Here is a 13,261-nt window from a genome sequence, read left to right as displayed (position 1 = left end):
AAGAGGTGGTCGGGGCGGGGGTTCCCCGTCTGGGGGACTGGAGGGTGCGGGAGGCGCGGGCACAGGACTGGCCTAAAACAGGAGATGGCTAGTCGGCAGGGGTGGGGGGGGGGGGAGCCCCCCCAATCCGGCTGAAACGTGGAATGTGAGGGGCCTGAATGAGCCGGTTAAGAGGGCCCGAGTGTTCGCGCACTTTCAGGGACTGAAGGCAGATGTGGTCATGCTTCAGGAGACACATTTGAAGGTGGCAGACCAGGTCAGGTTAAGAAAGGGATGGGTAGGACAGGTATTCCATTCGGGGCTGGATGCGAAGAATAGAGGGGTGGCAATACTGGTGGGGAAGCAGGTGACGTTTGAGGCCAAGAACATAGTAGTGGACAATGGAGGTCGATACGTGATGGTGAGCGGTAGGTTGCAGGGGACGTGGGTGGTATTGGTAAATGTATACGCCCCGAACTGGGACGATGCCGGATTTATGAAGCGTATGTTGGGGAGCATTCCGGACCTGGAGGTAGGAAGCTTGATAATGGGGGGGGGATTTTAACACGGTGTTGGACCCAGCATTAGATCGTCCCAGATCTAGGACCGGAAAGAGGCCGGCTGCAGCCAAGGTGCTTAGGGGGTTTATGGACCAGATGGGGAGAGTGGATCCGTGGAGATTTGCCAGGCCTCTGGCCAGAGAATTTTCTTTTTTCTCCCACGTACACAAAGCCTACTCCCGGATAGATTTTTTTGTTCTGAGCAGGGCGCTGATCCCGAAAGTGGAGGGAAGGGAGTATTCAGCCATAGCCATCTCAGACCACGCCCCGCACTGGGTGGAACTGGAGTTGGGAGAAGAGAGGGACCAACGCCCGTTGTGGCGTTTGATTGTGGGATTACTGGCAGATGAGGAGGTGTGCGGGAGGGTCCGGGGGTGCATTGAAAGGTATTTGGAGGACAACGACAACGGGGAGGTGCAGGTGGGAGTAGTATGGGAGGCGCTGAAGGCGGTGGTCAGGGGAGAGTTAATCTCCATCCGGGCTAACAGGGAGAAGAGGGAGGGCAGGGAAAGGGAGAGGTTAGTGGGGGAGATTTTAAGGGTGGACAGGAGATATGCAGCGGCCCCTGAAGAGGGACTACTTAGGGAGAGGCGAAGTCACCAGACGGAGTTCGACCTGTTGACCACGGGGAAGGCAGAGGCACAGTGGAGGAAAGCACAGGGGGCGACGTATGAGTATGGGGAGAAGGTGAGCCGGATGCTGGCACATCAGCTCCGTAAGAGGATGGCAGCGAGGGAGATAGGTGGAGTCAAGGATGGAAGGGGAACTACGGTGCGGAGTGCGGTGAAAGTAAATGAGGCATTTAAGGCCTTCTATGAGGAGCTGTACAGATCCCAGCCCCCAGCGGGGGAAGAGGGGATGCGACGATTTTTGGACCAACTGAGGTTCCCGAGGGTGGAGGAGCAGGAGGTGGCTGGTTTGGGGGTGCCATTTGGGTTGGAGGAGCTGATTAAAGGACTGGGGAGCATGCAGGCGGGGAAGGCCCCGGGACCAGATGGGTTCCCGGTTGAGTTCTACAGGAAGTACATAGACCTGTTAGTCCCATTGTTGGTGAGGACTTTCAATGAGGCAAGGGAGGGGGGACCCTGCCCCCGACAATGTCTGAGGCGATGATCTCATTGATCCTGAAGCGGGATAAGGACCCACTGCAATGTGGGTCGTATAGGCCGATTTCGCTCCTTAACGTAGATGCTAAGTTGCTGGCAAAAGTGCTGGCCACGCGGATCGAGAACTGTGTCCCGGGGATGATTCACGAGGACCAGACGGGATTTGTAAAAGGCAGGCAGCTAAACACCAATGTGAGGAGGCTCCTAAACGTGATAATTATGCCATCGGTGGAGGGAGAGGCGGAGATAGTGGCAGCTATGGACGCGGAGAAGGCCTTTGATCGAGTAGAGTGTGAGTATCTCTGGGAAGTGTTGCGGAGGTTTGGGTTTGGGGAGGGGTTTATCAGTTGGGTTAAGCTCCTATATAGAGCCCCGGTGGCGAGTGTGGTTATGAATCGGCGGAGGTCGGAGTATTTTCGGCTGTATAGAGGGACGAGGCGGGGTCCCCCCTGTTGTTTGTATTAGCAATTGAACCTTTGGCCATGGCATTAAGGGGGTCCAGGCAATGGAGGGGGGTGGTCCGAGGGGGAGAGGAACATCGAGTGTCGCTGCATGCAGACGACCTGTTGCTGTATGTGGCGGATCCAGTGGAGGGGATGGTGGAGGTCATGCAGACCCTAAGGGAGTTTGGGGACTTCTCGGGCAATAAGCTCAACGTAGGGAAAAGTGAGCTCTTCATGGTGCATCCAGGGGACCAGGGAAGAGGGATAGATGACCTACCGTTGAGGACGGCGGAAAGGAACTTTCTGTACTTGGGGATCCAATTAGCTAGGAGTTGGGGGGCCCTGCATTAACTTAATTTGACGTGGCTGGTGGAGCAGATGGAGGAGGACTGCAAACGATGGGCCATGTTGCCACACGCGCTAGTGGGCAGAGTACAGTCGATTAAAATGATGGTCCTCCCGAGGTTTCTTTTTGTGTTCCAGTGCCTTCCAATTATGGTCACCAAGGCCTTTTTTAAGAGGGTAGGCAGGAGCATTATGGGTTTTGTGTGGGCAAACAAGACCCCAAGGGTAAGGAGGGGGTTTCTGGAGCGTAGTAGAGACAGATGTGGGAGGTGCTCAGGAAGCCCAGCTAATCACGCCCATATGTTCTGGTCGTGCCCGGCACTGGATGGGTTCTGGAGGGGTGTTGCGAGGGCTATGTCTAAGGTGGTGAAAGTCCAGGTCAAGCCAAGTTGGGGGCTAGCACTATTTGGAGTGGCGGACGAGCCGGGAGTGCAGGAGGCGAAAGAGGCCGGTATCCTGGCCTTTGCGTCCCTGGTAGCCCGGTGGGGGATCTTGCTAATGTGGAAAGATGCGAAGCCCCCCCAGTGTGGAAGCCTGGATAAAGAACATGGCAGGGTTCATCAAACTGGAGAGGATAAAGTTTGCCTTGAGAGGGTCTGCACAGGGGTTCTTCAGGCACTGGCAACCGTTCCTAGACTATCTCGCGGAGCATTAGATGGAGGTCGGTCAGCAGCAGCAGCAACCCAGGGGGGGGGGGGGGGGGGGTGGGAGGGGAGGGGGGCGCGTTTATTTCGGCGGGGGGGGGGGTAGAAGGGTGGGAGGGGAAAGGGGTTTTTCCTGGGGGCACTTGAGAAAGGAAAAACATAAACATATGGGAAAGTCAATATGTGCGGAAGGAACCCAATGTAAAAGTTCTGTATTATGTTGGATTGATATGCTTATGTCTTGCTATGCGACTTTTCTATTCTTTTTTGTAACGGGGGGGGGGGGGGTTTGAATGGTTGAAATTTCTTGTTGAAAAATTCTGAATAAACATATTTTATAAAAAAAAGAACAATAATTTGCTTTTCAAATCGCGAAAGGAAGGATGGCAGCATTTCAAGAAAGAAATTGTGACATTTGCGTGCTGAGAATCAGGTGGTGAACATATTAACTCATTAGCTGGTCAAAATAAAGAGAGTCTTTAATCAAAAGAACGCCCTTCAACTTATCTTTTTTAAAACTATTTTCCAACAGCTACATTTAATCACAATCTCCGTTACAGAGATAAAACAAGTGCTTTTAATGTAATTGCATGAAATCAAGGCAGCTCAAAGGTATTAAATAGCTCATTTTATCTTGACTGGTTCTAAATAAAAGCAAAATAATGAGGAAGCAAAATCATTACCTGCGCTCAAATGATCCTAATTGTACAGTCACACTAAAGGAGAGTGCCACTATAATTAATGTTTCACACAGGAACAACGATGTGAGGTGCTTAGTTCCTGAGCAAAATTATTAAGATGAGCTAATGCAGTGAGTTCCAATTTTGAGACAGCAGCAAAGTTGGACCTGGATGAGCCTCTGGGTCTGGGGCCGCTCTCACTGATTATTGCTCGTAAGGTTCAATTCCCATTTGCTTCCTGTGCTTGGAAAATATGTGGCTCTTCCAATCACAGGTGATTGCTGCTGAGAGGCTCACTCATGTTTCATTCAACCTGCGGCCTGAACAGTGGTGGCGGTAAGTCTGCTGGAGAGAATGAGAGGAAGATCTGTTTTCTGGGATGGGGAGAGTGGTGGAAAGAGAGAGAGACTGGCTGCTCGGCTATTGGGGAGTAGTGTGGGAGAGAGCCCTCTGGGGAGGAGAGAGGGAGATCGCAAAGGAACCTCGACCCCAATATTTTAACCTGGTACTACCTATTAGCGTTACGCCCTGATCACTGGCACTGCCCCGGCACCTTAGTACTGCTATCCCTGGCCCCCTTGCAATGCCCTATGGCATTGTCTCGGCACTCTGACACCACCCCAATGCAATGTCTCCTGGCACTTGTTATTGAAAATATGGAAAGATGTGTCATTTGAAACATGGAAGTCTGGCAATATCTGGTCTGAGAGAAACATGAGAGAATGTAGGGAAAGATCCCACAAAGGGTTAACAGCAGCTGCAAAGAGCAGGATTGTAAAATGCAGATATCCTTGGTCAAGCAGGCTTAGCAAACAAGACAAACAGGATTTTGAATGAAGCCAAATACAATGGCTCACACCTTCATTGAAAGCAACTGAATTGGGGCAGCACAGTAGCCTTGTGGATAGCACAATTGCTTCACAGCTCCAGGGTCCCAGGTTCGATTCCGGCTTGGGTCACTGTCTGTGCGGAGTCTGCACGTTCTCCCCGTGTGTGCGTGGGTTTCCTCCGGGTGCTCCGGTTTCCTCCCACAGTCCAAAGATGTGCAGGTTAGGTGGATTAGCCATGATAAATTGCCCTTAGTGTCCAAAATTGCCCTTAGTGTTGGGTGGGGTTACTGGGTTATGGGGATAGGGTGGAGGTGTTGACTTTGGGTAGGGTGCTCTTTCCAAGAGCTGGTGCAGACTCGATGGGCCGAATGGCCTCCTTCTGCACTGTAAATTCTATGATAATCTATGAACTATCTTAGTAAGCATCTGGAAAAGAAAGGATAAGGTTCTAGGTGTGAAATTTTGCTAATACCAGGTAAATTAAAGAAAACTGGAGACTATCATTCAATGAGAAACATAATTCAAAGCCAAAATCAAAGTCAAAATTATGAGCCGAGGACACAATTGGGAAAATAAAACTATAGAAATGCCAGGAACCAAACCAAAGGGAACACCTCTTGAAGTCAAAGCATTTTTGAATATCACAAAGGACACAATGTAATCAGATCTATGAGATGAGGTTATGTCAAAATGAATACTTAGTTGGACTAGACTGTTTAGATTAAAGATACTTTTTACAATCAAAGAAAATCAAGAGTTACTTTACAATAAAGTCATAAAAAATAGATAAATGTTAGAAAAATATATAAACCCGAAGAAAGGGGACAGCCAGCAGAGCCAGCTCTCATAGCTCGGTACATGGGAAAGATAGGACACGACAACCGAGCTCATCAACGAATATATCTAAAGAAGACCAGATTTGAAAAAGAAGATTGATTGTCAAGTTGGGCCTGAATGTCCCTTCAACCAACCAGAAGGATCCAGAAGCAAGGGGCGCGATTCTCCGCTCCCGCGACGGTTGGGAGAATCCCCTGGCACGCCATTTTTCCTTGCGACGCCAGTCCGACGCCCTCCCGCAATTCACCCAAGTGGCGAGAACGGCCCTGTCGAGTTCAGCGCGGCGCAGGCCGGAGAATCGCCCGGGACACCCAAAATGCCGATTCTCCGCTACACCCGCTATTCTCCGGCCCGGATGGGCCAAGCGGCCTGCTGGTCGCTGCCGGCGGGAACAGCGCAGGAACACTGGGGGGGGGGGGGCGGCCTGTGGGAGGGCGAGGGGGGTTCTTTCACCGGAGTAGGACTTAAAAGGGGTCTGGCCCGCGATCAGTGCCCACTGATCGGCGGGCCAGCCTCTCTGAAGGAGGACCTCCTTTCCTCCGCGCCCTGCAAGAACAATCTGACATCTTCTTGCAAGGCGGCCTCGGGGAGGACGGCAACCACGCATGCGCGGGTGGGTGCCAGTTACGCCTTTTACCCGGCGCCAATGCCGTTGACGATGTTGCTTTCGCGACACGCCCCCGAGTTTTACGCGGCCCCGATCCTAGCCCATTTGCGCGCCCTGAATCGGTCAAGATGGGGGCCGTTTCGCACCATCGTGAACCTCGACGGCGTTTACGACGGCGTGGGCACTTAGTCGCGGGAGCAGAGAATCGCACCCAAGATCATTTTACTTTTCTGTAAAGACAGTGATTGCATCTTTTAAAAAGAAAAAATATATAATAATAAAATAACTGAAAAGTTTTAACCTGAAACAGTGGTTATTAGCCTACTTTACTTACTTAGCAACGCAGGACCCAGGATATCAATGCTACTGAGGGGTAAGGAGGTAAAATTCTTCGGTGAAGGTATGGGTTATACCAGGGGATAACTTGAAAATAGTTTGACCTGAATAGCACCCAATGATATCACTGTATCGGAGTCGGGGAGTGAGAATTCCTGTTCACCATTTAGAATATCGACCCTCTTTTGGTATGGAGGAATTCTAAGAATAGTGGTGAGTTTTTAACTTCATGCGCCCAACGTGGGGCCTAGAATATTAGAAGTTTCTAGGTAAAGCGAGGCTATAATATTAGAAGTTTCCAGTTAAGCAGATTGGGGGCCAGAATATTAGAAGTTTCTAGTTCCCAAACAACGGTTAGAATATTAGAAGTTTCTAACTGGCGCAAAGGCTATAATATTAGAAGTTTCTAGTCTATGTGTGAGTCAAACTTTACCTGCCGAGTTTAGTTTGGAGAGTCATGTGTGATTGACTTTTGTCAGGATATTCTGTGGATCGAGGGGACATAAAACTCAGGTTGGGTGTAAAACTCAGTAGACTAGAAGATACTGACCCTGAGAAAATGTCTGCAAGACATCTTGGTGACAGCACTAAAAATCTTGCATCCATTACTGGTAAAAGGAGGCCAAAAAATAAATCATCCTTAGAGTGAGGCAGATTGTGAGGAATCCTAGAGAAATAGGGCGCGCCTAGAAACCTTTAGAGACCAATAACCAACCGACCCTTAACTAAAACAGGAAGATAGTGCCTTAGTTAGCCTTGGATAGGGCCCAGAAAGGGTACTTATCCTTAATTTCAGAGTGCACCTGAAAGGGACAACCAGGAACAGAACTTAGAATTCTGAAAAATGGCAATTAGGGTAATTCTCTTGCCCTGGAATACAGTCAAGGGAGATGAAGCAATGAAACAAGAAGGGAAGAAATTAAAAGAGCTAAAAAAATCATGGAAGAAAGAGACGTATCAAGACGGAGATGTCTCCTTCTTTGTTAGAGTGCCTAAAGACCTGCAATATAGAGATCCAGTCGGGATTCTTAAAGCACTTTGGAAATTTGCATTTGAAAAGCAAGCTGAATCACTCATTTTGTTCGGACACAGACAGAAGCATGCAGCTGCTCAAGTGGGCAAAGAGTGCTCTAAACTGGTTAAAATCATTGACAAAGAAAACATGAAAGAAATAACACAGGCCCCTGGTGAACACAAAAGCAAGTCTGAAGTGGCAAACAAATATACTAAACAGCTGATGGAAAATGAAGCTTTAGAAATGGAAAATGATGAGGAATCAGTCCTAGAATCAGATAGCACAGTGAAAACAGTAGGTTTTGAAACAAATGCGGCAAGTAAAATTGAAGATGAATGGGAGCAAACAAGGCTTATAAAAAAAATGTACGTCGGAGGAAAGCAGATCCACTTAGTGGGAGGAGACTTTACAAATGCCCAAAAGGACGTACAAATTAATCCTTCAAATAGAAAGGGGAAATTAGGGGCAGGGATTTGAGGGGTATTGGCTCATAGATACAATCCGGAGTTACAGCTAAAAATGGATGAAGAGGTAGTTCTAAGAGGAGAATTTAAAGAAGGGATAGCTAGAGCCACAACCCTGAGCCATGGGACAAAGATTATACATGTGGTATCACGAAACAATTCCGGACAGCAGTATAGTATGATGGATGAGACAGAAGTAAATCAAGCAAACATGGAAGGAATCCTGAGACATAGTGTAGGGAGAGATGTTGATATGACATTATTAGGAGATGGAATATTCGAAAATACTCATGGGAATCTCTGAGAGCGATAATAAAGACATGTGCATTAACCCCTCCAGCTACGGCAGGTCAGATAATAAGGATTTGGCGAGAGCAATGAAATGAAAATGAAAATGAAAATCACTTATTGTCACAAGTAGGCTTCAATGAAGTTACTGTGAAAAGCCCCTCGTCGCCACATTCCTGCGCCTTCAATGGCCACAATTCCTTTTAGACACAGCAGGAACAAGACAGCAATCTGAATTTCAATTCAACCAAGTGCCAGCATCCCTGTCAGAGACAGAAAAAATACGTCCCAGTGCCCCAGATAACCAAGGGAATTCGGACCCCTTTGAAAATTTCCCAAAGGGATACCATTCTCAATATCCAGATTTAAGTCCGTTTCGGGAAGAAAATTGGCCTAGGCAATCTGCTACACATAAAGAAGGAGCTTTCATAGATTATTTTTTTGAAACACAAGAAAGTGAGGAGGAACAAAGCCTAGTTGGGATTATTGCGCCTCCTGCGCTGGGACAGGAAGAATCCTCATCCTCATCAGAGAATGAGGAAATATTAAAACCAAGGAGAAGAAAAGGGAATAGAAAAAATTCTAAACCATTAGAAATAGGGGATTATAGCGATTACTGGAAACAACAACAACCTTCCACTTATCGACCAATAAATAAGGATTTACCATATTATATGTATAATTCAAAGGCAAATATCGTACACCACAGAGATCAGGAAGGATGGGAAAGAGAGGTTATATCTAGGGGACTTAAAATTGGAGAAATATTAGGAGGAATTCAACAAATTGATTCTACAAAATTACTGGGATTACCAAATGTTACCCCCAAAGCTAAAATTTGGCAAATGAGCAAAGGGTATGATAGTTTTGGAAGAGCCATGAGAAGAGTAAGGAACAGCACAGAAACACAAGGCCAGATAATAGCAGCATTAAGACCACAAGAAAGAATACAGAATCTCCCAAGACCCCGAATAACTGCACCTACTCCCATAGATAGGGTAAGTTTTGCTCCACGGGATAGCCAATTACCAATTGCAATGTTCGATGAATATGTCGAACCGGTGGAAGATTTTGTACAACAAGGTACCCCTATCTTGAAGAAGAACTGGTACAACGACAAATACATTTCTCAGAATTTAGGGAACCAGATAGAAGTGCCCCTTTAAGAACTCCGTGCCCCAGAAGTGAGACAGTAGTTCGGTCATTTACACCAGGTCCAGAGGAAAGACAGGGAGGTATGGTATTGTATAAAATAGTAGCAACAGTAATGAAGACAGCAGGCCCAATGAAATATGGGGAGAGTAGAATTGAGTATTCACAGAGGGTAAAACAGTTAGCAAAGAAAATGGAGGCATCAGGAGAATCCACCAAATTGATTGATTTACATACAGTGGGAGAAATAGTTACAGGCGAAGTCTCAGATTTAATAAATGAGTTAGATTTGGGAAATGAGAGAGCTAAATTAATGAAAGAAATGACAAAGGCAGCATATGCAGGGGAACACCTCACAACATATGTCGACCGAATATATGAGGTTAATAAGGAAGAGGGGGCCGATGTAGTCAAATTCCTGAGGGAATTAGGACCCAAGATTCCAGGAGGGAATAGCTTCTCAACAAGACTGCTAACAACCCCCAGAAAAGAAATAGGAAGAGAACTCGTCAAATTTGATTTGGCAGGCAAAGTAATTAAGGATAAACAAACAAAAGGGGAACAAAAAAGAGCAGCAGCTGCCCAAAATAATGTTTCAACACAAAATGCTCAGACCAGACCACCGAATCGACAGTTCCCGACAAAACGGGACAAAATCTAGCCCAACCAGCAATGCCACAACACGGGTATAATCTGCGGTCACAAGGACCACCCCCGCCACAAAATCTAAATTACTTACCAAGGGAACAATTCCTAGCCCTCAGTCGGGAGGAAAGAGGCAGATTCATTGAGGGTAGGAGAAGAAGAGCAGCTGGTCAGGGGAGGATTGAGCAAGATAGGTATCAACCACCAGAGTGGTACTCGGGACCCTCGCGAGGGGGATTCCGAGGAAGAGGCAGAGGAGGCCCCGGTATAAATTGAATAGATTTGGCTTCTCCCCTTAAACAGGCTATCCAAAATCAAACAATAGAAACAGAAAAAGGGGAATTAGTAGTAGAATACAGGGGAAAGAGATTTATTGTGGACACAGGGGCTGAGGTATCAATGATAAGGGAAGAAGCTGGAAATCTTACAGGAAAAGAATACATAGTAGAAGGCGCATTAGGGAATAAGGATATTAGACCAGAAATTAGATAAGGGAAATTATTTGCAATATCAGGAAATGAGACTCTGATGGCAGGAAAAGATTTAATAAAACTAGATACAGAAAAAATAAGGATATTAAAACCAATTGATAACATGGAGGAAATAAGGAAACAGAAAGAAAAAAGTATTTTAAATGACGAGGCTTGGAAGAAGATGGAAGAAGTATTAATGGGAGCAAACCTAGCGACAGGAAAGAATGACACAGGTTTAATTAGCAAGAGGTTCCAACACACAATACACAGAGGACAACACAGATCACAAAAACAGTATCATAGAATTTACAGTGCAGAAGGAGGCCATTCGGCCCATCAAGTCCGCACTGGCTCTTGGAAAAAGCACCCCACCCAAGCCCACACTCCCACCCCATCCCCATAACCTAGTAACCCCACCCAACACTAAGGGCAATTTTGGACACTAAGGGCAATTTTATCATGGCCAACCCACCTAACGTGCACATCTTTGGACTGTGGGAAGAAACCGGAGCACCCGGAGGAAACCCACGCACACACGGGGAGAACATGCAGGCTCCGCACAGACGGTGACCCAGTGGGGAATCGAACCTGGGACCCTGGAGCTGTGAAGCAATTGTGCTAACCACTATGCTACCGTGCTGCCGTATCCTTTGACCCGAGGAGCTAAGAGCAAACTGGAGATAACAATCAAGGGATTAGAGCAGCAGGGGATTATTCAAGAGGTCACATATGTCTCGACAAATAGTCCAATTCAAGTAGTAAGTAAACCAGATGGTACATTTAGGATGGTAACAAATTACAAAGCTCTAAATAAAGTCACGAAAAAGAATAAGAGATATTTGATAAATCCACAAACTACCTGAGAGCAAGTCGCAGGAAAAACTTACTTATCTAGTACAGATCTGGCGAATGGATTCTGGAGTGTTCCATTAGACCCAGACAGCAGGGAGTAAACAGTGTTCACCTTCGGCACAAAGTATTACGTATGTTGTAGACTGGCCCAGGGTTATGTTAATTCTCCAAATCATTTTCAGGCAATAGTCAGGGAACTGATTAAAGACGATTTGGCTTTAGTTTATATCGATGATGTATTAATTGGAGATGGCGATCAGGACAAACATGTGGAAAGAGTGGCCAGGATTATTAAGACACTTAGTCAAGCAGGCTTTAAAATAGGACTAAAGAAATGTCAAATTGGGAGAAGTGAAGTCAACTATTTAGGTTATTCAGTATCGAAGGAAGGTAGGGAGGCCAGTATTGAAATGAGGAAGAAGGTAGCTGAAATTACTGCGCCCGTCTCAAGTAAAGGGGTTCAAAGAATAATGGGAATATTGGGATATTTAAGGCCAGTAGTGAAGGACTTCAGTCTTTATGCTAAACCCATTTATATATCGTTGAAAGGGGATTTTATTTGGACCAGCGAGGCCCAGATGGGGTTAGATCAGTTAAAGACAGCAGTTGCAATATCGGGACCATTAGTTGGGAGGCAAGAAGAGGATGATTTAAGCATTAAATTAGACATATATAAAAATGGATATGGCTAATCATGGCAATCAGACACCTATCAAACATCTGACAGGTAACTGGTCGAGACCTGAACAAACATTTTCAGACGTCGAGAAATGTCTGGCTGCTATAATATAAAGAATAGCAGAGATAGAAAACTTGTTGGTTGGTAAGAAAATTGATGTCACAACTGAGTTTTTGGAACTAAAAGAGCTAACTAAGAGACAGATTTGCCAGCAAGGTGCAAATACAGCTCGATGGGAAAGATGGGAAACCATTCTTCTAAACCCTGACTTAATGTTTATTCATAACATTAAAAAGGGGCAGAAACGCAATGAACCAGTTAATAAAACGGAGTTGGTGAATGCTTGGGTATTATATACTGATGGTAGTAAAGTCAAGGAGGACGAAGAACAAGCCAGATGGGCATTCGGTTTAAAATATTCAGGAAAGAAAGTAGTGGAGAAACAGGGAATAATCATTGGGTCAGCTCAGACAGCCGATGTAGAGGGAGTATTGCAAGGGTTAAAGGAGTGTCAGCAGAGAAAGCTGCAGGAAGTAACCGTTGTCACCGATAGCTTTTTTGTGCAGCAAGGATTGGAGAAAGAATTGAAGTTTTGGAAACTAAACGGTTGGATGAACGGTAGAAATAAACTACTGGAACAGAAAGAACAGCGGGAAGAGATAGATAAAATTTTAGCAGATATGGAAATCCAGATAATTCATCAAAAAGCACACACAAAAGGAACTGGGGAGCTGTGTAAGGGGAATCAGGAAGTGGATGAATTAGCCAGACTTAGAATGATAATCTTGGGGAGCTTGGGAACACAGCGGCCGACCTTCAAATGGTAATTAAGCAAATACATGACGCCACAGGGCATGGAGGTCATGTTGTAGTCGCAAGGGAGTTGAAAAAGTTAGGAATTAAAATAGTCTATTGGAGACAACACTTAACTGCAGTCAGGAGGAAATGTGAAAAATGTATGGCCTGTGGAGGACAGAAAGGGAATAAAACATACGGGAGCATAAAAACTGAGAAACCAATGCAAGAATGGTCATTTGATTATGCAGGACCGCTTTTTCCGAGAAGCAGCAAAGGTAATTTGTACTTTTTAGTCAAAACTGATAGCTGCACGGGAGAAATTGACCTCAGAGCAACCAGCAAAGCAAATGGAGCCACTACCAAAAAGATATTGGCAGAAATGATGACCTCAAGAGGTCGGCCAGAATCGATCCGGATGGACAATGCGTCGCACTTTAGAAATAATACCATTATTAACTTTTGTGCTGACAGAAGAATAGCAATCAATTGGGCCGTGAAATATGCACCGGAGAGTAATGGAATGGCTGA

General features: G+C 46.1%; 1 protein-coding gene across 1 annotated transcript; it reads left to right on the top strand.

Moving 5' to 3' along the window:
- Positions 1-12,207: 12,207 nt before the first annotated feature.
- Positions 12,208-12,762, top strand: LOC140429962 (ribonuclease H-like). The gene has a single exon (XM_072517550.1). The coding sequence runs from the start codon at positions 12,208-12,210 to the stop codon at positions 12,760-12,762; it is 555 nt and encodes a 184-aa protein (XP_072373651.1).
- Positions 12,763-13,261: the final 499 nt, after the last annotated feature.

The sequence above is a fragment of the Scyliorhinus torazame genome, chromosome 9 (genome assembly GCF_047496885.1).
Source record: "Scyliorhinus torazame isolate Kashiwa2021f chromosome 9, sScyTor2.1, whole genome shotgun sequence".
Lineage (NCBI taxonomy): Eukaryota > Metazoa > Chordata > Chondrichthyes > Carcharhiniformes > Scyliorhinidae > Scyliorhinus > Scyliorhinus torazame.
The sequence above is the reverse complement of the archived record's forward strand: the minus strand, read 5'-3'. Positions and strand labels throughout refer to the sequence as shown.